Here is a 22,080-nt window from a genome sequence, read left to right on the forward strand (position 1 = left end):
GTATTACATTTAATGTGACTCGGTTCCGCAGATAAATATTGTGAAAAGAGCATGTAGATCGGCTATTTTCACAATGTTCGCTCGCCTCTAGCTTACTTAATATTTGACAGGTTGGCCAGTTTGGCCAGTCCTGTCGAATATTCCACTATTCGAATACTTTGAGGTCGAATAATTCGAATACTAAAAATCACTATTCGTGAATGCCCTAGTGGGTCGCGGACTAGAGTTCTCAAATCCGGCCCGAACCCGACCATACCCGAACCCGACCCGACATTTAGGGTAGGGTAGGGCCTAAAATGTATGCTAATCAGTCAGGCCGGGTAGGGCCTCTGGCTCAATGAAAAAATAAAAAAAAATAAAATAAAATAAAAAAAATATATATATTACTATTACTCTGTGATAAGAGTTCTCAAATTATTTCTTAACCCGACCATACCCAATCCTACACGACGTTTTCAGGCCGCGCCTAAAATGTATGCTAACTAGTCGGGCCAGGTAGGGCCTCAGGCCAGCCCAGTTAGGGCCCAGTTAGGGCCCAGTTAGGGCCGGGCCTTAATTTTCAGGCCCGTTGAGAACTTTATCGCGGACCCATCTTTTTCGTTTCATAATGTTTTGTTTTCAATTATTATTAAACATTTTAATTAAATTATTATAAAAAATTCAACACACATTCAAATTTCGAAGATTCTTCAAAAGAAATAAAAAGAAGTGGTGAAAATAGCAGATGCGTTGTGAGCTTGCAGATATGCTATTTTCACTAGTTTGGGCCCTGGGGGCAAAATGTTTCTTTTGGGTGGAGACGGAGCTAAAAAGTTTGGAAACCCTTTCTTCTGTTGGACCGGAACGGACAGCACACTTACAGCGGGACCAGGGGCTCCGACGGGTCCTTGAGGTCCGGTTGGCCCGGGGGGACCCTGCAGATAGGAGAGGAGGAACACAACATTAAGTGTTAAATGGAGCTCATTAGTCATCGATCACTGACGGATAGAGGCCATTATTGATCCTGCGAGGGAAATTCACTTCTCATTGCTGTGCCGTAGTGCTAATATCGTCTACTAAAACTAAGACAAAGATTTTAGTCGACTACCTTTTTTCACAGACGAAAACGAAATAAAAATAAAAAATAAAAACTAAGCTGACAACTAAAACTAAGACCAAATGTACTGACAATTTCGTCAACAAATAAAAACTAGAAACAAACTAAGCCCTGATGACTGTGAAATAATTTTAGATAAGATGGATAATATGTTCTATATTATTTGCTGACAAAACATTTAAAGGGGTAAAACTAGACTAAAATGACAACAGTTCTAAAAATGACTTGGACTAAGATAAAGACTAGAAGGCTCAACCTTTAGTCGACTAAAACGTGACTAAATGTGATAAAAACTAACAAGGGTGATTGAAAGACTAACATTAAATAATAATAAAAAATGGCTCATAAAATGAACACTACGGTGCTGCAGTTATGAAACACAGATACAGAAAAAAAAACATATCGTTTGGAGTAAAGAGTAATGATGAATATTGACTCACATGTTCTCCTTTGTCACCTTTGCCTCCCTTCTGGCCTGGTTCTCCAAGCTCTCCCTGAAGATGACACACACAGGACATCGATTGGCATGTTAAAAAACAGTATATTGAATTTTGAATACCAGACTTTTACTTGTATTTCTACATTGTGGTATTGATAGTGTTACAATACTACATGTAAACAATGTGTGTACTTTTTCAACCACGGCATGGAACAGAAGGCAACATACTACGCTGCCTACACTAATATGTTTCAGCGATCGGCTATAATCGTCTATTATTGGCTCCAACCATAGCTAGGGCGGGTATTTACTCCGTAGAACCAGCAGAAAGACTAGAAACATATCCCTACTTTATCATATTTTAAAATGACGTGACCATAATTTACTAAACGCATATCAGGATGATTTAAACAAGCGAAAAACATAACGTTTTTTTTTTTAAGGTTTACTAAGGAAATAAAATGAAGCGTAAAGTTCTCCCAAAACCTTATTGACTCACGATTGTAACGTCTCGCCACCAGCAGAGGGTGAAACAGCGACATCTGCTGGGGCATTAATAGGAACAGCAGGCTCTAGGAGAACTAGACTTCTCAAAAGCCCCTTTCCCACTACAGCGCCGAACCAGAACTAGAACCAGAACTTTCAAGAACCCGTGAAGTTCCGGGACCAAGTTCTGCTTACGTTTCCATATAACCAGACCTAACCGGAAAGGTCCCAAAAAAGAGCAGCGCTGCCCATAGGTTCCCAGGACTCAAATGTAGTACTACATCAAGAGCAGGGCCTAAAAAAGGTTCCCAGGAACCTCGTCTGAAACCGGGCCGTACGCAATGGAAACAAAACCAGAACCAAAACAATAGGTTCAGGTTCAGGTGCCCAAAACCGACCATACCGACCCGACCTGACGTTTTTGGGCCGGGTAGGGCCTAAAATGTATGCTAATTAGTCGTTCCAGAAATGGGCTTCAATTCCAGCGAACGAAGCTATTCCCTTGATCGGAACACAGGTTCTTTTTTTTTTCTTTCTTTTTTTTCTTCTTTTTTTTATGTCCTAAAAAGTTACAGTTTTGAACATAGAAAGGTTTGCGGCCTGCCAGCGAACACATGTTCCTGACAGCCCCTCCGATAGCGGGGTGTAAGTATATCTCACGACTGGGTGAGTGGTGAGTCATTCACCATGCCAGCAGTCCAAGAAAAGAACTGTGCGTTGACAACCAACCTGTGTGTGCACCAGTGGTGTAAAGTAACTAAGTACTGTACAATTTTGAGGTACTTTTACTTCACGGGAATATTTTAAATTGTCAGTACTTTTACTTCTACTCCAATACATCTCAGAGACAAATATTGCACTTTTGCTCCACTACTACATTTATTTGAAAACTTAACTAGTTACTTTTCAGATTAAATGGATTTATGAATTGGATAAATATAATTAATGCGGTTGGATAATGGGCGGATAATTCATGAACTCAAAAGCCTATCCGCGCACCACTAGATAAATAAATAAATAAATACATATCATCACGATTCTCCACGAGAGCAGCAGCACCATTTTCAAAGCCACTTATGTGGGTGTTTGGAAAGGTGGGGGAAAAAAAGAAAGAAAGAAATATTGACTCTGACTTGGAGTAAATCCTTTCAGGTGGCAGGCCCCTGTGTTGTACCGCAATACAATTAGTCTGCTTAATCTATTCATACCGGGTACGCATTATTGCGTATCATTTTATGCTTTAGCTGTTAAAAAATAGCAGATATACAAGCTCACAGCGCTGCGAGCTTGTAGACCTGCTATTTTAGAAAAATCTTGAAAATGTGTGCAATTCTTTGAATATTTTGACCCGATTCTGTCTTCTGAATCCTTGTAAGGTTTTTTGAAAAAAGATATGTTTCTATGTCGGCGGTGCTCAAACCTTTTCATGTGAAGGACCCCCAAAATGATATGTATTTGGCCACGGACCCCCATCTCAAAACATTTAGTTCCAGGGACCAGGGAGCGCTTAAAAAAATATAAATATTCAAAGATTTGCACAAATCTTCATAATCTTTCAAAAAATAGCAGATCGACAAGCTTGCAGCGCGGCACCGAGTGCCGCGCTGCAAGCTGTGAAAAAGCTTTTGTCAAATGCTAGCTTAGAATAACTTCCTTCTTGTCAAGGTTTGCCTTGGCAACAGCCTTGGCAAGCTGCCGGTTGCTAAGCTAGCATTGGACAAAAGCTTTTAGAGGGAGGGGCATAGCTACTGGCTAATTCTAGGCCTAAATGGCTTAATAAAGGCTTTTTGCAGTTTGTGTCCATTCCCTCCGGAACAGGGCTTATAATGAGAAAGATGTCTGAGTCTGTGTAAACGTTAGTGCTGTGAGAGCCTTGTTATCTGCATGGCAAATAACCCCTCGTGTCCCTCTCCTCCACACCTCGGGGAGCGAGCCTCGAGGCCAGTTAAAACCCATTCAGGCCTAGAATTATTGAACGCTTTAACCAGGTGAAAAATAGCAGATCTACAAGCTCACAGCGCGGCACCGAGTGCCGCGCTGCGAGCTTGTAGATCTGCTATTTTTGAAAAAGTCGTGAAAATGTGTGCAACTCTTTGAATACATGTATTTTTTCAAAGCGAACGTTTGTAACTCAAATGTTGCTTCTGGGGGGTCCCTGGAACTAAGTATTTTGAGATGGGGGTCCGTGGCCAAATACATATCATTTTGGGGGTCCTCCAAATGAAAAGGTTTGAGAACCACTGACATAGTAGTCTCTCAAGAACAGACTGAGCTCCATTTAAGTGAAAAGGACCTTTTCTTTGACGATGGCTAGCCAGATTGCTGACACAGAAACATAGGTTTTTCAAAAAATCTTAGAAGGATTCAAAAGACACTTATAGAATCGGGTCAAAATTCTAATTTTCACGATTTTTCAAAAATAGCAGATCTACAAGCTCACAGCGCGTGAGCCTGTATCCACGAGTTTCCTACGCCCCATAGTGCATCGCGCAAACGTTTGCATCGATCTTCCGGCGCCGATTTACAAGCTCTCAACAGGTTGCATCTGCGACGCGACGTGAGCTTGTATGTCTGCTGTTAAACCCGGAAGTTTGGTCCGGATAGTCTCCAGTAAACTCCCGCGGAAACTTGTGGATATCTGCTATTTTTCAATAGTTAAAGAAAAGGACCTTTTCTTTGACGATGGCTAGCCAGATTGCTGACACAGAAACATAGGTTTTTCAAAAAATCTTAGAAGGATTCAAAAGACACTTATAGAATCGGGTCAAAATTCTAATTTTCACGATTTTTCAAAAATAGCAGATCTACAAGCTCACAGCGCGTGAGCCTGTATATCTGCTATTTTTCAATAGTTAAAGAAAAGGACCTTTTCTTTGACGATGGCTAGCCAGATTGCTGACACAGAAACATAGGTTTTTCAAAAAAACTTAGAAGGATTCAAAAGACACTTATAGAATCGGGTCAAAATTCTAATTTTCACGATTTTTCAAAAATAGCAGATCTACAAGCTCACAGCGCGTGAGCCTGTATATCTGCTATTTTTCAATAGTTAAAGCATAAAATAATGATACACAATATAGTGTACCCGTTCTGAATGGGTTAAGAGCTAAGGCATTCTTCAAAGGTATTAACGTTGATCTTTCTGCACATGTTTGTGCGTTTGTGTCTGTGTGGGCGCGCAATAAGTACGTGCGTGCGTGGGTTCGCACTCGCACACCACACACATTAAGCCTTTTAGGCCTGGGATTTTTTGATGCTTTAGCTGTTGAAAAATAGCAGATATACAAGCTCACGCCGCGCTGCGAGCTTGTAGATCTGCTATTTCTTTAGATTTTTTAATATATTTTTTATATATATATATTTTTTTATATACATTTGAAAGCGAGCATTTGTAACTCAAATATCTGCTTCTGGGGTGGTCCCTGGAACAACATATTTTGAGATGGGGGTCCGCGGCCAAATACCTGTAATTTGGGGGGGGGGGCCTTGACAAGAAAAATGTTGATGTTAGAGGAAGGATTTAGAAGTCGGGTCAAAGATCGGGTCGAAGATATTCAAAGACTTGTACACATTTTCACGATTTATATTCAAAGACATTTTCATGATTTTAAAAAAATAGCAGATCTACAAGCTCGTAGTACGGCACTCGGTGCCGCGCTGTGAGCTTGTAGATCTGCTATTTTTCAAGAGTTAAAGCATAAAATAATAATACGCAATAAGGCGTACCCGATTTAAGTGGCTTAAATCATTTCACAAATTGCAACTCCCACACAACAATCTGATGGACATGGCTTTTATCTCCCGCTCACCCATGTGTACACATTCATATAAATGAATAGAACACATGCCAATCAAGAGGAACTTTGCCTGTCCATCATCCTAGGTAGCGTAAATTCATAATATATTGTAGGCAAGAGAAACGATGAATCGTGCGTGATCTCATAACTGCGTGCGCTTTTTCAGTGGTGGAAAAAGTACTCAAATGTTTTCCTTAAGTAAAAGTATCAATACTGCTATATAGAAATACTCTGTTACAAGTAAAAGTCTGTAATTCAAAATGTGCTTGAGTAAAAGTACGAAAGTATTGGGATCCAAATATACTTAAAGTACCAAAACTAAAAGTACAACATGTTTGAAAATAGCAGATCTACAAGTGTAGATCGGCTCTTTTCAAATAGCCTTGGTATAAAATAGGGCTAAAGCGGATTAATGTATGTTTTAAAACATAATCATTCATATCTGCAAAGTAACAAGTAACTAAAGTTTTCAAATAATTGTAGTGGAGTAAAAGTACAATATTTGCCTCTGAGAGGTAGTGGAGTAGAAGTAAAAGTACTGAAGACTGAAAATACTCAAGTAAAGTACAAATACCTCAAAACTGCACTTAAATACAGTACAGTACTTAAGTAAATGTACTTAGTTACTTTACACCACTGCACTTGTTTGTCTTTTGCACAGGTAACACTTTGCACACCATGTCACTAGCAGTAGATGAGAATAAAGTTCAATTAACATATGAAAGCGATGGCTTGTCACAGTCAAACCTGTTTGGCGAGGAGGAGTGGCACGATGCGACGCTGTTTAAATTATGTTGAGCGTGTAACTTAACTTGAGTATGACGTTAGGCCATGAGTCTTCAACAGGGGGTCCGGGACCCCAAGGGGGTCCTCAGGCCGCGCTCACACATGTGCGTCACGCATCATCATCTTATCGTCTGAGAATGGCCACTGGGAACGCCGTACTAATGCATTGTCAATGGAAGGTTGTTTGGTTTTTTGTCGTTGCCGTGTCTCTAGCTCAACCGCAGCCTGTACGCTCTTGAAGAGACACGGCAACGACAAAACACCAAACAACCTTGCATTGAGAATGCATTAGTACGGCGCCCCCAGTGGCCATTCTCAGACGATAAGATGATGATGCGTGACGCAGATGTCTGTACGGCGCCTCAGAGTTACTACGGGGGGTTCTCCAAATCTTTGAGTGATAGATATATTAACCACTTGAACCCTCGTATCCATATTCTGAGAACTTTAGCCAAAAATACCGTAGCAGATCTACAAGCTCGAGGCGTTGTGAGCTTGTAGATCTGCTATTTTCGGCAGAGAAGTATTGACCGTTCAAGTGGTTAAATATCTGAAAACACAAATTGATATGAATCCAAAATATAATTCAATTCAACGATATGGGATCCATGTTAAGGTTGTGGGGGTCCCTGCTTCATCTCAACTAAGGGGTCCTTGGCCTGAAAACATTGAAGACCCCTGCGTTAGGCCTTCCGCGTCGTTCAGATGCAAAAGACATTTTGATGACACATTCGAATTTGAAACGCGCCGCAGATAAAGCACGGGTCCCGAAGTGGTTCTGACTTGGTTCGTGATTGAAAGTAAGCCATTTACCACGAGAGGGAGTGGGTTGTTGGCTGATTTACCACTGTTTCAAGGTTGCGGCATGAGGCGAAGCCGAGTGCCAAACAACCCTGAAGTTACAATCAACAACTTTAGTTACAATCATTGCAACACAACAGTGGGCGGGGTCCATGAGCCAACTCAAGGTTGTTGACAGATTTACCTCTGTTTTAAGCCAATCAGAATCCAGTATCTGAACACGTGACCACAAAAAGAGGTAGAAGCTGATTTTTTTAAGCGTCTCCACTCCGCTGTGTGCAAGATCCTTCGCTGTGACATTCCCGCAGAACGACTTTACAACCACACCGCAGTACATTTCTACTCACGCCACCTCTTTGACATCGAGCGGGATCGTACGCACCTTGTCTCCGTCCTCTCCAGGGGGTCCTGGTGGTCCTCCGGGGCCGGGCAGACCCACGGGTCCCTGGATACCGTCCCTGCCGGCCGGGCCTTGGGGTCCTTTCTCTCCCTAACAAAGACAAGAATTCGTTGAATCAGTACATTTCGGTTGTGCTGAAATGGGACGTGCGTGAACAATCTGCGCTTCTCAAAGTGGGGTCTATGCTTTGGATGTACAGTATTAACCTCTTGTTTAGCTTGATTACAGTACATTGCTCTGGATTGAGAAGAGCTAAATGCCTAAATAGTGAATAATCTCAATGGAAGCTCCTTACCGGTCCACCTTTCTCTCCAGCCGGGCCGGGGGGTCCTTGGGGTCCTGGTCGTCCGGGGAGACCGGTAGGTCCGGCTGGGCCGGAAGCACCGCGCTCACCAGGAGAACCCTGCAGAGATATAAAAAAAATTGCTAAAAATGATTCAGGATTCCAATTCAAAAATATCAAAAATAGCAGATCTACGACGGGTTTTGAGCTTGTAGATCGGCTATTTTAGCTATTTTTGACTGTATATGCATTGTGGCCCTCCGGAGTGAGCGTGAAAGTAAAGTGGCCCTCTCCATCATCAAAGTTGCCCACCCCTGGTCTACGCCAATCAGAACACCTGTGTTGGTCCTCAACATGGCCGGTGTAGGACTACAAATGAAACCTACACTTACACTTACTCAACTAAGTATAGCCTATCTACTGTATGTTTTAAGTGGTTGATAAGCTACATTAAAAAGGATTAAACGGGCAGAATCATGACTAGACAAAAACTCATCTTGATATCAGGAAGAGAGAGAGAAAAAAAAAGCTACAATATCAAACAGGTCAGACTGGTGTTATGTAAGTGGGCATATCATTAGGTTATGTAAGGCCCAGTGGAGGCTGAAGGTGGGAACATCGCCTGGAGAGAGAGAGAGGCAGGAGGCAGAAGGTTTGACGAGGAGGAGGACAGGGACGTGAAGAGGATGTTAGAGAGGCAGGGGCTGACATTTCTAAAAGGGCCTTTTGGTGGAAATATTGAAAATAGCAGACAGGTCTGCTATTTTCAGTACTTGATATCACACTAAAATAAGCATAAAAAAGGCAATAATGGAAATGTGGCGTACAGCATGGATTTCTACACAGAGAGGACAATTCTTTCAACATGAAACGCCACGTTCAAGTTCAGGAGAGTTTGGACAAAGGCAATTCTCTTGAACGCTGCCTTCAGGTATGGCAAGGAAAGAGGGCATTTGCATTTCTTTCACCATAGTGAAAAGGGTAGCCTGGTTAATAAACCAGACGGCACAACACCACCTCCTGGCGGTAGTGGTGGTGTATTCCCCCCTCCCCCTCCCCTCTATGACAGGCATCAAACAGGTAGTTGTCTTTGATGCTTTCATTGATTAGAGAGAACACTAACGAGGTCTTGACACTTGTATGGCCCAATCAATTACCTTATTGCACAACCCCTTTGAAGTTCAAAGGGAGCAATTAAGAGCTCTGGCTGAGCTCACCAGGCTTTAGCCCGCCCCCTCAGAAATGGAATCTCTCCCTGCAATCCCAGACTCTCTTCCCAAAAGGAAGTGTGTGATAGAGGCTGGCACCGCCAGGCTATGGAGAGGGCACTTTTTACAGACTGTTAAAAAGGGCAAGGGCTCAAGCCCCCTTTTGTGTCTCTGTGTGCATGTGCCTGGAGGAGAAAGAGAGAGGAAGGGCAGAGGAAGACGAGCGCTCGCTATACTCACAGCAGGACCAGGTGGGCCGTTGGGGCCTTCGCTGCCTTTCAGACCGTGAGCTCCCTGAAAGAGAGAAACAAAAGGTTTTTAGAAACACAAACGCGTCGAAGGAAAGACACCGTCTTCCTTTCGGCAGACACACCCTGCAATGCGTGGGTTGTATGCCTTGTTCTTACCATGTACTGTTTTTAAACATTTCCATTAAAACATAGCCACCGACCATTTAGGCTTTTTAAACTTTATTGCCAGAAGAGTGCCTTTGGCTTATTTTTTCTTTTCTTGTATGGTAACTTTCGCCAGACTTGTTGACTTCCCGAAGAGTTTGATACAGTATGAACAGGAAAGTTGAACACAAACTTTGTGGAGTTTGTGGAGTGTGGCAAGGGTACGGTTTAGAATCTCAAACCATTCTGGGCTGAACATTCTGCGAAAATATCCCATCGACAAGCTCACAAGCTTGGGCAAAGATAGGCCTATATGGTGTATAAAATATGGCGCAAAAACAGGAGGGGGGCCTAGTGTAGAGCCCTGGGGTACTCCGGTCATGTAAGCTAGGGTTTAGTGGCTGAAGGCTACAGCATACTGTACGTCTCGTGGAAACGAAGTTCGGCAGTGTTGTAAAAACAAATTTACGTAAATGTGGAGAAAACAACCACAAAGCATTTTTGGCACTTCTTACACTTCCAGCATTTCGAAGGTAGTAGAACATCACCGCAGAGACACCGATGCATACATTGCGTGCGGAAATTTAAACTGCTCGTCATTAAATTTTGTTTTATTCACGCAGTCAGATCATCCAGGTGCCAGAATCACCGTTCCAGTACCGCCCGCATACAGCATTACTTAAGTGCTGTACAATTTGGAGGTTTTTGTACTTTACTCGATTATTTCCAATTTCCAGTACTTTTACTTCTACTCCACTCCATCTCGGATCCAAATTTTTTTCTTTTACTCCACTACATTTATTTGAAAACTTTAGTTACTACCGGTAGTTACTTTGCATAAATAGATTATAATATTATAAAACATACATAAACCACGTTAGCCCTATGTTATACTTAGGCTCTTTGAACATAGACAATCTACAAGCTCACAGCGCATCGCAGTGTGATGCGTTGTGAGCTTGTAGATCTGCTATTTTTAAACATGTTGTACTTTTACTTTTAGTACTTTAAAGGAGTAGTTCACCCCCAAAATGACTTTTTTTCTATTGATTAGTCTCGCCATGGAGACTAGAGTTCAATGATATTTTTTTGTTTTTTGTCACATTCCTAAGACAAAAATGTGATAACAATATATTTACCCCCATCCGGAATCAATGGGGGTAAATTTACTCGAATCAAATTTTTGTCTTAGGAATGTGACAAAAAACAAAAAATATCATTGAACTCTACTCTCCATGGCATGAGTAATCAATAGAAAAAAAGTCATTTTGGGGGTGAACTACTCCTTTAAGTACATTTCGATGCCATTACTTTTGGACTTTTACTCAAGTACATTTTGAATTCCGGACTTTTACTTGTAACAGCGTGTTTCTATATTGCAGTATCGATACTTTTACTTAAGTAAAACACGTGAGTACTCTTTCCACCACTGGCATACAGTGGGTGGGGTGGAATACAAATCATACGCCTTATTGTCCACAGAGAACTTGTTCGGTCTCGGCAAGCCGATAAATTGTTGACTCCGTTTGAAGTACGCTGCCGGCTTAAAGGAACAAACTACACACACACACACACACAAAAACTCCATGAAAACAATCAGATTTACAAAGGATTGGGGAGCGATCCGTCTTTCATGTGCCCCTGGTTTAACTCTGCATCCCCGGGGCTAAGTCAAAATCCATTTCTGTGTGCTTGTTTGTCGTTTTAACAAGCGCGCCGCCGCGGAATAACGAGGACCGCTTGTGCGTTTGAACTGTCAGGACCCCAACAGCTCGCTGGGAGAGGAAAACGAGGCCTCAGAGAGAAAATGGATCTGGTGAGTAACGATGATTTTGACATCATTTTTCATATATTTTTTAACATTTTCAAAAAAATAGTGGAAACAGCCGATCTACAAGCTCACAACGCGTCGCATCGCGGCGCGTTGTGAGCTTGTAGATCAGCTATTTCCACTATCAAATGTTCTTTTCCATTATCAAGCATCAAGTTGTCAAATATGTCAGTCATTAATGTATATTTAGGTTACGTATCATATCTGCCATGTGCAACTTCAAAGCCTACAAGCCAAACAGAAATATAATTCACCCTTTTTCAAGTCCCGCCCGTTGTCACGCCCCTCTACGCACCCATTGGCTGCAGTGTCTTGGTGGGACAAAAGTCCTTTCTCTCCATCCACTACCATTGAAATTCAGTTGCTTCTTATTGTTATTTTGTGTGTTCAATTCTCATTTTAAACTTGGTTTCAGTAAAAAGGAGCCTCTCAGGTGCAGTATAGTGACTGGGCATGTTTTTAAATGTTTTTATTTCTCGAAAAATGATGTTTTAGCAAATTCAACATAAAAAAGGCGGAACCAGGGCGGGACAAGGCAGAAAGAGCCTGCTGGTTGGTCAGTCAGGGACCCATCAAGTAGGTCGGGAGTGGCTTATTGTCGGTATCAGCCGGTAACACGTGGGAGTCTGTCCCCGCTACAATGCGTTAGACCCCCGGGAGATGGACTGCTGAGGTGGAGCGCCACACCTACCATCAGCTCCCACCCAGTACTTGCCGCACAGCTTGCCAAGCCGTTGCTACTCATACGTTGAGTTGACAGTGCCCGGAATCGAACCCATGACCTTGCGGTACAAAGGCGAGAGCTCTACTGACTGAGCTAAGCGGGCACAAACCCATCAGGAGGCTGACAAAGGGTGAATTGTCAACGGCGAAAACACAATTAAATCATTAATTAATGACAATTAATCGTCATGTAAAATGTCATAATCGTGACGGCCCTAGCTGTTGGGAGGGGGGGACGGAGCGCAGAAGTGGTCACTCACCATGGGACCGGGCAGACCCCTCTCTCCGGGGAAACCTCTGGGACCGGGAGGACCGTCTTTGCCAGCGGGACCGGCGGGTCCAGGGTCACCCTGCAGGATGGAAATGGAAAATGGAAATGGTGCATTTATATAACGCCTTTATCCAAGGCATTCACCCATTCACACACTCACACATTCATCCACCGATGGCGGAGGAAACTATAGCCTTGCAACAGCCAGACTCTCCCAGGGGAGAGTCTGGGAGTTCTCAGTAGACAACGCATTACGCGATGACGTAGTTACTCACTTTGACTGACAGGTCCAGTCAGTAGTCATCAGCGCATCAAAACATCGTCGGGGAGAACATCAAATACGTCTTTTCCAGACAGAAATTCCAAAGGTGCAAACCGTTTTTAAGTTATGAGATGCCGTTGATTTCAGATATAACTTCGCTTAATGCAGCTTTTATTTGCGATTTGTGAACTCGCGTCGGACACGGGGTCCGCCATGTTTGTTTACAAAATGCGAGAGCTGTAGCAGCCGCTCGACCAATCAGGAGCGCTGTGAGGCGGGTTCGCTCGAAATGCAGCCTTTTGACTGGAAATTAGAAACCAAAGTTCTAATAAAGTGGCTCGATGGGAGGGACACCAGACCGAGAAAGGAAGCACATTGGTGATGACGTAGCTCGGGATGGCTTGCGAGGCTATAGGAGGAAACCATGCATGTTCAGAGTCTTGCTCAAGGACTCCTTCTCGTGCGACAAAAGAAAAGCATTCGTTCGTGTCGAAATATGGAAATACACGGTTTCTGCCTGGCAGTTAGGAAATCACAATAAGTAGGCAATTAAAATGGATAGGATGTTGAATTGCGGCATTTGTTAAATAAATTAAAGCGTTTATTTAGCAGCTTTTTCCCCCCTCCACATCGCTTTGTTGTGCAATTACTGTCATGCTCAGAGTGAGAAGGAAGAAACTCGCCTTGGCTCCTTCTTTGCCGGCTGCTCCGGGAAGTCCCTGCTCACCAGGTGGGCCTGGGGGTCCAGGATGGCCCCGGTCTCCCATTGGTCCCGTTTCACCCGTTGGTCCCTGTCGGGGGGGGGATCAAAGGTTACACGTTTTGATCCATAAGCCCACCCACTCGTCATCAACCCATATCTATCTATCCAGTCTGACTGTCTGTCTGTCTGTCTGTCTGTCTATCTATTGTATCTACAGATGTGCCGTCTCAACTGGGAGAGTGTTTTTTGCAGGTCTTTCAATCCAAGTGTATCAAAAAAGCAACTGGGTTAAGGCAGCGGAAGCTTGTGATTGGCTGCGCGGAGGTGACTAAAGTCTGGGGGACGGATATACACCTAAACCTAACCTTAACCCTAACATCAGTAAAACTAACGCTGGTGAATGCTAACCTGGTGAATGCTAACCTGCAGACGCCGGTAAATGCTAACCTGGTGAAATGCTAACCTGCCGACGCTGGTGAATGCTAACCTGGTGAATGTTAAACTGGTCGGACCAACAGTGCTTAACCCAGTTTCTTTTTTGATACACTTGGACTAAAAGACCTGCAAAAAAACACTCTCCCGTTTCAACTCAAATAGCTGATCTACAAACTCAATGAACTGCAAAATCCCCTGAAAATGCCAATGGCAGGATATGTGAAGTTTTGAAATGGCACATATACCGGTATATCTATCTATCCATCCATCCATCTATCTATGGTATCCATCCATCCATCCATCCATCCATCCATCCATCCATCCATCCACGGTATCTATCTATCTAGCCAGCCATCCAGCGATTGAACTGAGAACGGAACAGGATATCCAGTCAAAGTGATGAGGTGGGTTGATGAATAGAACGAGACAGAAGGCCTCGGAGGAGAGGAGATACGAGGATAAAACAGCAAAACAAGCAGCCATTCATCGTGTCACATGTTTACCAGGGGCAGAGAGAGGCAGTGTGTGTGCGTGCGCGCGCATGTGTGTGTGTTGAGTGGGAGGTTTTTTTTTCTGCTCATCGCAGAGGCCACATACAGTCGGCCGTCATCCATGCTCTCCTCTCGCACTAGCAGAGCCGGCTGGCAGTGGAAATGACAGTTAAATGTGCATCCATAGTGGATGAACAGCCCACTGCTAAAACCAAAGTGGCTAACACTGCGAGGCCTTGTGAGTTATAGGGGTGTAATGATATAGTAACTGAATCGAAAGATCAGTTTTAATTTGCAATGATCTACTATATCGTTTGCAAAAGCAAAATATCGTGCCGTTTTGGCTTTGTATCGTATCGTTTTAAAATGCAGTAATCGGTTTCTAATCGTTTTGCAATGCAAATAATTGATTGTATGGAAACTAAGTATTTTTGCCTTGTATTTGGCAATTTTAAGAAGGAACATGAAAAAAGAGGGGTCTAATTACCTTTCTATTCCATATAGCTACTCTTGGTCTATTGATAAATGTGTGTAATCTCTGTGTTCATGTCAAGGTAGGTTTGTCCATATGTGTTGAAATATGATATCCATGTATTTGCTAGATAATCACAGCGTTTACTTCCATAATAGACTTTTACACGTTTCACACAGATTTCATGTCTTTGCTAAATAGTTACTATATCGATTTTAAATCATTGAATGGAATCGTATCGTATCGCCATGAATGAACCGATGTTGTCCATCCATCGTATCGTTAACCATGTATCGTGATGCGTATCGTATCGCTGTTAAAATGTATCGTTACACCCCTACTGATTTATGGTCCGCAATACGGCCGTCGTCGCGCCGATCTGCAAGCTCACGACGTGAGCTTGCAGATCGTCTATTTCCGGGGGTGAATCCCTTTTCACCAAAAGAACAAACGAGAAACTGCCCCGTTGAAAGAGGGCTGTTACATCAACACAACGGCCAAATGATACTAAATGGTTTTATTCCTTCGCACAAATTAAGAATAACAAGTACGATTTAGGTCATAAATGATAGAGTGGTGTTCGCCGGGTGCCAGGTTCTGATGCTTATTGAGATGTAGATATGAATAACAACGTTACTGGACATTTTCCAGCGCTTGATTTATTCTTCTTTAAGCGGCTCGCCGCGACGATTTACAGACGGCGGAAAGGCCGGTGTTGGAAAAGCTGCGCGCCACCAAATCAATGCGATTGTTTGCCCTATTCCCATTTCTCGCATGACACCCAAGGTTGAGATCAATGACGGAATTTATGACGCCCATGGGGGCTTGTGAACAGGGGCCATCGCCATGCTGGCTTATGCTGGATATTTTTTGCCCTACACACTAGGGCATTCACCGAATATTCGAATATCAAAGTCACTTTTCGAAATTGTTCACCGAAATCGAATATTCGCTTAATCGGCCTGATGGTGGCGCTATATGGGACAGATGCATGTTGATGACATGACTGTAGAGATACTGTGTACAGCTTTGCGTGATTTTAGGGCAAAATCTGTAGGAGAAGTGTCCAACTATGTGTTTTGCGAGAATCGGCCTCATGGTGGTGCTAGAAGAGGGCCATGTGAGAAATGATGGGTGGAGGTTGTGGTTTGGAGTAGACAAACACATAAAGAGCTAGCCCTAACTCTGAGAATGTACAAATGGAAAAAACCTTAACCGGTCCATTTGCTTCCATTTGTACACTCTCAGTGAGTTATGTGGGAGTCCTTGAAAATAAAACGTTTGAGAAGCGCTGTCCTGGTGGACTCCTAATGTGCCACTCATCACGTCATAGTAAATCAGCGACACACGCATATCGTCGTCGTCGGGTGTAAACCTTGTATGTCTAAAACCGTCCCTTTGTATTTGGCATTTTAACAATGACTTAAACTAGTGAAAACAGCCTATCTACGAGCGCACAACGCCTCGTGCCGCGAGGCGTTGTGTGCTTGTAGATCGGCTATTTTCACTAGTTTTGTGCAACAGTCTTATATGTTGAGGCTTTACATCACAGTGTTTACTTATTTATATCCATAATAATACATGTTTCCCTTAAAAACCTGCACTATCCACACCTTTCACACAGATTTAATTTCTTTGCTATATTGATTTTAAATCATTGAATCGAATCGTATCGTATCGCCATGAATGATATCGTCCATGTATCGTATCGTCAACCATGTATCGTGATATGTATCGAATCGCTATTAAAATGGGGGGGGGGGGGGCGGATAGGAGAGACAGGGGAGGCGGCAAAATGGTAAGACTCACCTGGGGTCCGACCACGCCGGGTGGGCCTGGGGGTCCGGTCTTGCCTTGGAAGCCCTGTGGAGGAACAGGTCAGAGGAGAGAGAAGGTTGGGAGTGGTTTCGCCTTTGTAGAATTTCGTTGTTATTTTTTAATGTTCAGCGGCTTTTACTCACGGTTTCTCCTCTCTGTCCTGGGTGTCCGGGCAGTCCGTCTTTCCCAGCGGGCCCCTGGAAAGAAAAGACAAGATAAGATAATGGTAAACTAAATCCAGATAAGATCAGTAATATACGTTCACAGACATCCACAGAGAATGGTAAGATTATTTGCGTTGCTGTCGGGTGGAAATGGAAGGTAACAAACCTGTGTTCCAAAGGATCAAATGTCGTTATCTTAGTTATTTTAATGTAGTTATATCGTATAACAATACTCCTCATTGTTTCAATATTTACTGTATAAATTGCAGATCTACAAGCTCACAATTAGGGATGTCCCGATACCACTTTTTTGCTGACCGAGTACAAGTACGAGTACTTAATTTGAGTACTTGCCGATACCGAATACCGATACTGTAAGTTACGTTTCTGTGCAAGTGCTTAAATAGTGTGTGGCGCTCCAAAATAAAATGCTTTAAATAATTATGTTGTCATGCCTAGAGTGAGAGAAGGTGAAAACACTGTGCATTAGTTGAACTAACACACACAAAACTGTGTCGTAGGACTTTTGATATGTTGTTACCAACATTTTTATGAAACAAAATGGTATCTGGCGCTACCGTGAGCAATATCGGACGAGTACAGCAAAATAGGCCGGTATCGGGGCGAGTACCGATACTGCGAGTACCGATAGCGCATGCCTACTCACAACACGTCATGGTTTATACTCACAGGTGGGCCTTTAGGTCCGGGGAATCCGGTTGGTCCTTGAGGCCCGGGCAGACCCTGAAAACAAAGGAAACGACATGTTGCCGATAAGTGACGGACTACTTTGCAATGTGCAATGTCGGAAATGTTGTCGTTGTCGTCGTGAGAGCGGCAGACGGCACAGCACGGTACGTACCCTCTCACCGGGAGGTCCTGGAGGGCCGTCGCTTCCTGAGGTCCCCTGAAGAGACACATGATACACAAGGAACGGTCAATCGCATAATAAAGAGGCTGTAACGTCCAAAGACCGGAGCAGTATCAACTTAATGCAATCATGCTAGCATGGCTAAGCTAGCGTAAGTGCTGGTAGAAGGACGTCATTTTGATCTAGAACAGTGGTTCTCAACCAGTGGTCCAGGGACCACCAGTGGTCCTTGAGGGGGTTCCAGGTGGTCCCCAGCTAATGGTGGAAGAGACCAAATGGACCCTTATACTGTAGATCTTTAACCCTTGAGAGCGTAAAACCGGTAAGATTCCCTAATCGGGAGATAAGCGACCATCAGTTTGCAGCGTGATTTTAGGGCAAAATCTGTAGGAGCAGTGTCCAAAAATGTGTTTGAAAAAAATCGTCCTGATTGTGGCACTATATGGGACAGATCCATGTTGAAGACATCAGTGTAGAACAAGTGTGTACCGATTTGGGTGATTTTAGGGCAAAATTTGTAGGAGCAGTGTCCAAAAATGTGTTTGAAAAAAACGGGGAGGGGAAAAGTGTGACGTGACGTGGCAGACTGACAGACTGACAGACAGCCGGTGGAGATTTTGATAGTAACTAATTGTTATTTTGATCAATGTTTGCCTGTTTTCTCTCCCACGGCACCACATCAATACAGCATGGAATTGTGGGTAAAATCCTATCCAACGACAACAAATATTCTATATTTCGGGTGGTCCATGGCTCAAATGCCGAATAAATAATGGACCTTGATATGAAAAAGGGTTGAAAACCACTGGTCTAAAATGTTTAATATCAACTATGGCATTAATGTGAAAATGTGTGAACTATTCCTTTAAACCTAAAACAACCATCTTTCTTCAGGGTGCTCCCTGAGCGCTGCCGGCCAATCAGAGAAAGGAGGGCCGCTGCAGGGAGAGTTGATATATAGAGTTGTAGATAAGGGGTCTGGTAGAGATCTCTCCAGTGAACAGCTAGAACTGCTTGTTTTAGCTGGGCACTGTTTTTCAGCTTGTGTGGAGGCAACGTAATCTACGTTGTGAAATATCAGGCTCGTACTTTGTTTTACTTTCATGCATTTGCTATTCAGATATTCATATATTCATGTGGGGAATCTACCCTGTGTAATCAATAAACCATGCTGAGTTTTATAGCTGACTGTTGCTCCTGTGTAACTTGTCTTTACTGGACTGTTAGGATATAGAACAACGCATCAGCATCTTGGCGTACAGTACCTTTGGTCCAGCTTTTCCTGTTGGTCCGCGCGGTCCTCTCTCTCCACGAGGTCCCTTTAGATCAGATCAGATCAGATAAGATAAGCAGTAGAGACAGAAAGGTATGAGAATAATGACATTATGATTCAGTTATACTCCAGCGGGCTGAAATGAAGCTCACAAATGAGTCGCAATGCGTCATGTTGTGAACTTGCGGCACTATAAACAAGGCTCTAAAGTCGGACAACTTTGTTTTTTTTACAACAAGGGTTCATATTTTGGATTGTAATTAAAGAAAAGAAAAGATAAGTGTTAAAATGTGTCCCAGCACCCCTGAGAGCCAGTCATCTCGGGGACTGTCATTATTCCCTGCAGCCAAAATGTTTTTTTTTTTTTTTTTGCTCTCTAAAAAGATAATGCCACAACAGCATCTCATAATATCTAGGCTACATTTCACTTAAACGCCAGAGCTTAACTCTGCATGTAAATAAGACTTTGTTTAATTAATGTGAGAGATCGGTACATAATTCTGTTAGTCCTCCCAGTTTATATTAGCTAAAATGCTAACTAGCCAGCCTTTGTTAGCCGTTTGTAGCCAAATGCGGTAATATCGGGACTCCATTACTTAGCGATGCAACCCACAGTATTTATCCCATTAATTTAATGCCACGTGTGTTCCAAATGAACAATTATTAACCACGTAATGTATGATTTTGTGTATTATTATTTATTATTCTTCCGCCGTTCTTCCGCTGTTTCTTCTTCTACGCTGGTGAAAATGATCCGTTCCTGCCTGGAGGCGTCTGTGACGTATGCGTTTGTCTTCTGTGAAGCTCCGGTGCGGAAGCTTCCTTTGTCACTGAGTTAGCTTAGCATTGAATAGATCAGTGTCGTCCTAAACTATCTAATTCTAACGTTCAGGGTGTTTGTTTTTTTGGACAATAAATTGACAGCCAAGAAAACATGGATGGAATGCAATCGTTCACTCGCCGTCGGAAAGTTGACTTTAGAGTAGACTATTCTGGTTGACTGGCTATGAGTGGCTAACGGCTAACGCTAGCTAGCGTTAGCTAGCGCTAGCTGCAGCGCTAGCTGCAGGCTATAAACAAATAAAACGTGACCCAACTCTATTGTTGCTCTCTTCTACAAGCTCACAACGCGAGGCGGTTAAGCCTGTAGATTGTGTTTTATTATCAGGTCAGATAATCCTTCTGACTGAAGTTACACAAACACTGATTATGCTACATTTAGCACAGTTAGCCCTGTTGCGCATGTAATAAATTCACTTCCACCTCGTGTTGAGCAGTTAATCCTATTTGCTACGTACGTCTACAAAAACCTTCATATTTCAAAGATAACGTGCTTACTGAAGTCTCACAGATGTCACAGTATGGTACGCTCAAGCAGAATTACCCGTATCTTTCGTATTGTTTAATAAACTGCATTTTAATCCGATCAGATGCCATTTTCTGTTGTTTTTCAGCCATGCAACCCCATCGGTTGCGAGGTGTACTGCACTTAGATACATTAATACCTTTTTAAGGAAACGACGACCGATCGGATTAAAATGCTCCTCATTAAATAATACGATCATTACGGGACATTCTGCTGGAGCGTACCCTATGGTGACATCTGTGAGCCTTCACTAAGCAATTTATCTTTGTAATCTGACTGTTTGTGTAGACGTATGTAGCAAATTGGTTAAACTGGTCAACAGCAGATTGTGTTGAATTCACGGTTGGCGCAGCGTAGCGTCTTTACATTTAGCCCAATAATGCTTGAGATGCTGTTGTGGCATTATCTTTTTAGAGAGCAATAACTAAAGTTTAAAACATACATAAACCACTTTAGCCCTATGTTATACCAAGGCTATTTGAAAATAGACGATCTACAAGCTCACAACGCATTGCGGTGCGACGCGTTGTGAGCTTGTAGATCTGCTATTTTCAAACATTTTGTACTTTTACTTTTGGTACTTTAAGTACATTTGGATACCAATACTTTTGTACTTTTACTCAAGTACATTTTTTGTTCTGGACTTTTACTTGTAACAGAGTGATTCTACATTGCAGAATTGATACTTTACTTTATTATAAAATGTTGGTACTTTTTCCACCACTGTGTAAACGTTTGTGTTCTCATGCCAATAAAGCTTCTTTGAATTGAAGATTGAATTGAAGATTGCTCCCCATGTGGCGGAGTCAGGTCATTGCAGGTTAGAAATTTATTTAAAACTTGAATATCTCAAAAGTACTATTTCAGCATGGCATCATTCTATAAGCCATATCTTCAAAACTGTTGGGTCAATCTCCACAACCAATATATCATTTTGTAGCTATGATCCCCAGCTTTCAAATGAAATGAAAACATGAAAATGAAAAAAATTGCAATGACTGGCTCTCAGGGGTGCTGGGACACAAATGTTTTCATTTACTTCTTTCTATCGTTTTAGCGATTCTAATGATTTTGGTTTCAGTGGTTGGGGGCATGCGTACAAGTGGCTAAATATGTATTTCTAGACACAATAAGCCCATTCCCAAAATGCACCACAATCTTTAATGGGCAGATGTGACTTATGGGGGCTAGTAGTGCTACTGTAAATAGTAATAAAGACATTGCTAGCTTATTGTGTCTAAAAAGATACATTTAGCCACTTGTACGCATGCCCCCAAATCAAATCAAAGTAATTAAAATCGCTAAAACGATAGAAAGCAGTACATGAAAACATTTTAACACTCATCTTTTCTATTCTCTGATTACAATCTAAAATATGAACCCTAAAAATATATATTTTTAGAGTATCTTTGATAGCCATTGGCTGGTCTTGTCAAAGTTTAAAGGTGATTTCTATCATGAGTTCAGATTACTGTTTACTAATAATAATCTATATATCAGCACAGATAATCCTGATGACCCACCGTTGGTCCTCTCTGGCCTCTTGGACCAGACTTTCCAGCTGTTCCCTGTGAGAAAAGAGAAGAATACAAACGTCAAATACCATCATACTCAAGTTGTATGCATGGCCTTTCTGGCTGCCTCTGACCGAGGTCAGGCCAGATCATCAACAACTACATAGAGAATTCAATAACAACTGCCTCCTTTGG

General features: G+C 42.6%; 1 protein-coding gene across 1 annotated transcript in view; it reads right to left on the reverse strand.

Annotated features, from left to right (window-relative positions):
* col5a1 (procollagen, type V, alpha 1) overlaps positions 1 to 22,080 on the reverse strand; it is a 245,961-nt gene that overhangs the window by 44,736 nt on the left and 179,145 nt on the right. The window contains exons 36-48 of the mRNA XM_080743867.1: positions 21,895 to 21,939; positions 18,998 to 19,051; positions 17,724 to 17,768; positions 17,552 to 17,605; positions 16,841 to 16,894; positions 16,689 to 16,742; positions 13,462 to 13,569; positions 12,506 to 12,595; positions 9,537 to 9,590; positions 8,101 to 8,208; positions 7,788 to 7,895; positions 1,537 to 1,590; positions 861 to 914 (exon numbers count right to left, since the gene is read on the reverse strand). Of these exons, the coding sequence (XP_080599993.1) occupies positions 861 to 914; positions 1,537 to 1,590; positions 7,788 to 7,895; positions 8,101 to 8,208; positions 9,537 to 9,590; positions 12,506 to 12,595; positions 13,462 to 13,569; positions 16,689 to 16,742; positions 16,841 to 16,894; positions 17,552 to 17,605; positions 17,724 to 17,768; positions 18,998 to 19,051; positions 21,895 to 21,939 (882 nt within the window). The remainder of the gene's footprint in view (positions 1 to 860; positions 915 to 1,536; positions 1,591 to 7,787; positions 7,896 to 8,100; positions 8,209 to 9,536; positions 9,591 to 12,505; positions 12,596 to 13,461; positions 13,570 to 16,688; positions 16,743 to 16,840; positions 16,895 to 17,551; positions 17,606 to 17,723; positions 17,769 to 18,997; positions 19,052 to 21,894; positions 21,940 to 22,080) is intronic.

Source organism: Nannobrachium achirus (assembly GCF_963921795.1).
Source record: "Nannobrachium achirus genome assembly, chromosome: 15".
NCBI lineage: Eukaryota > Metazoa > Chordata > Actinopteri > Myctophiformes > Myctophidae > Nannobrachium > Nannobrachium achirus.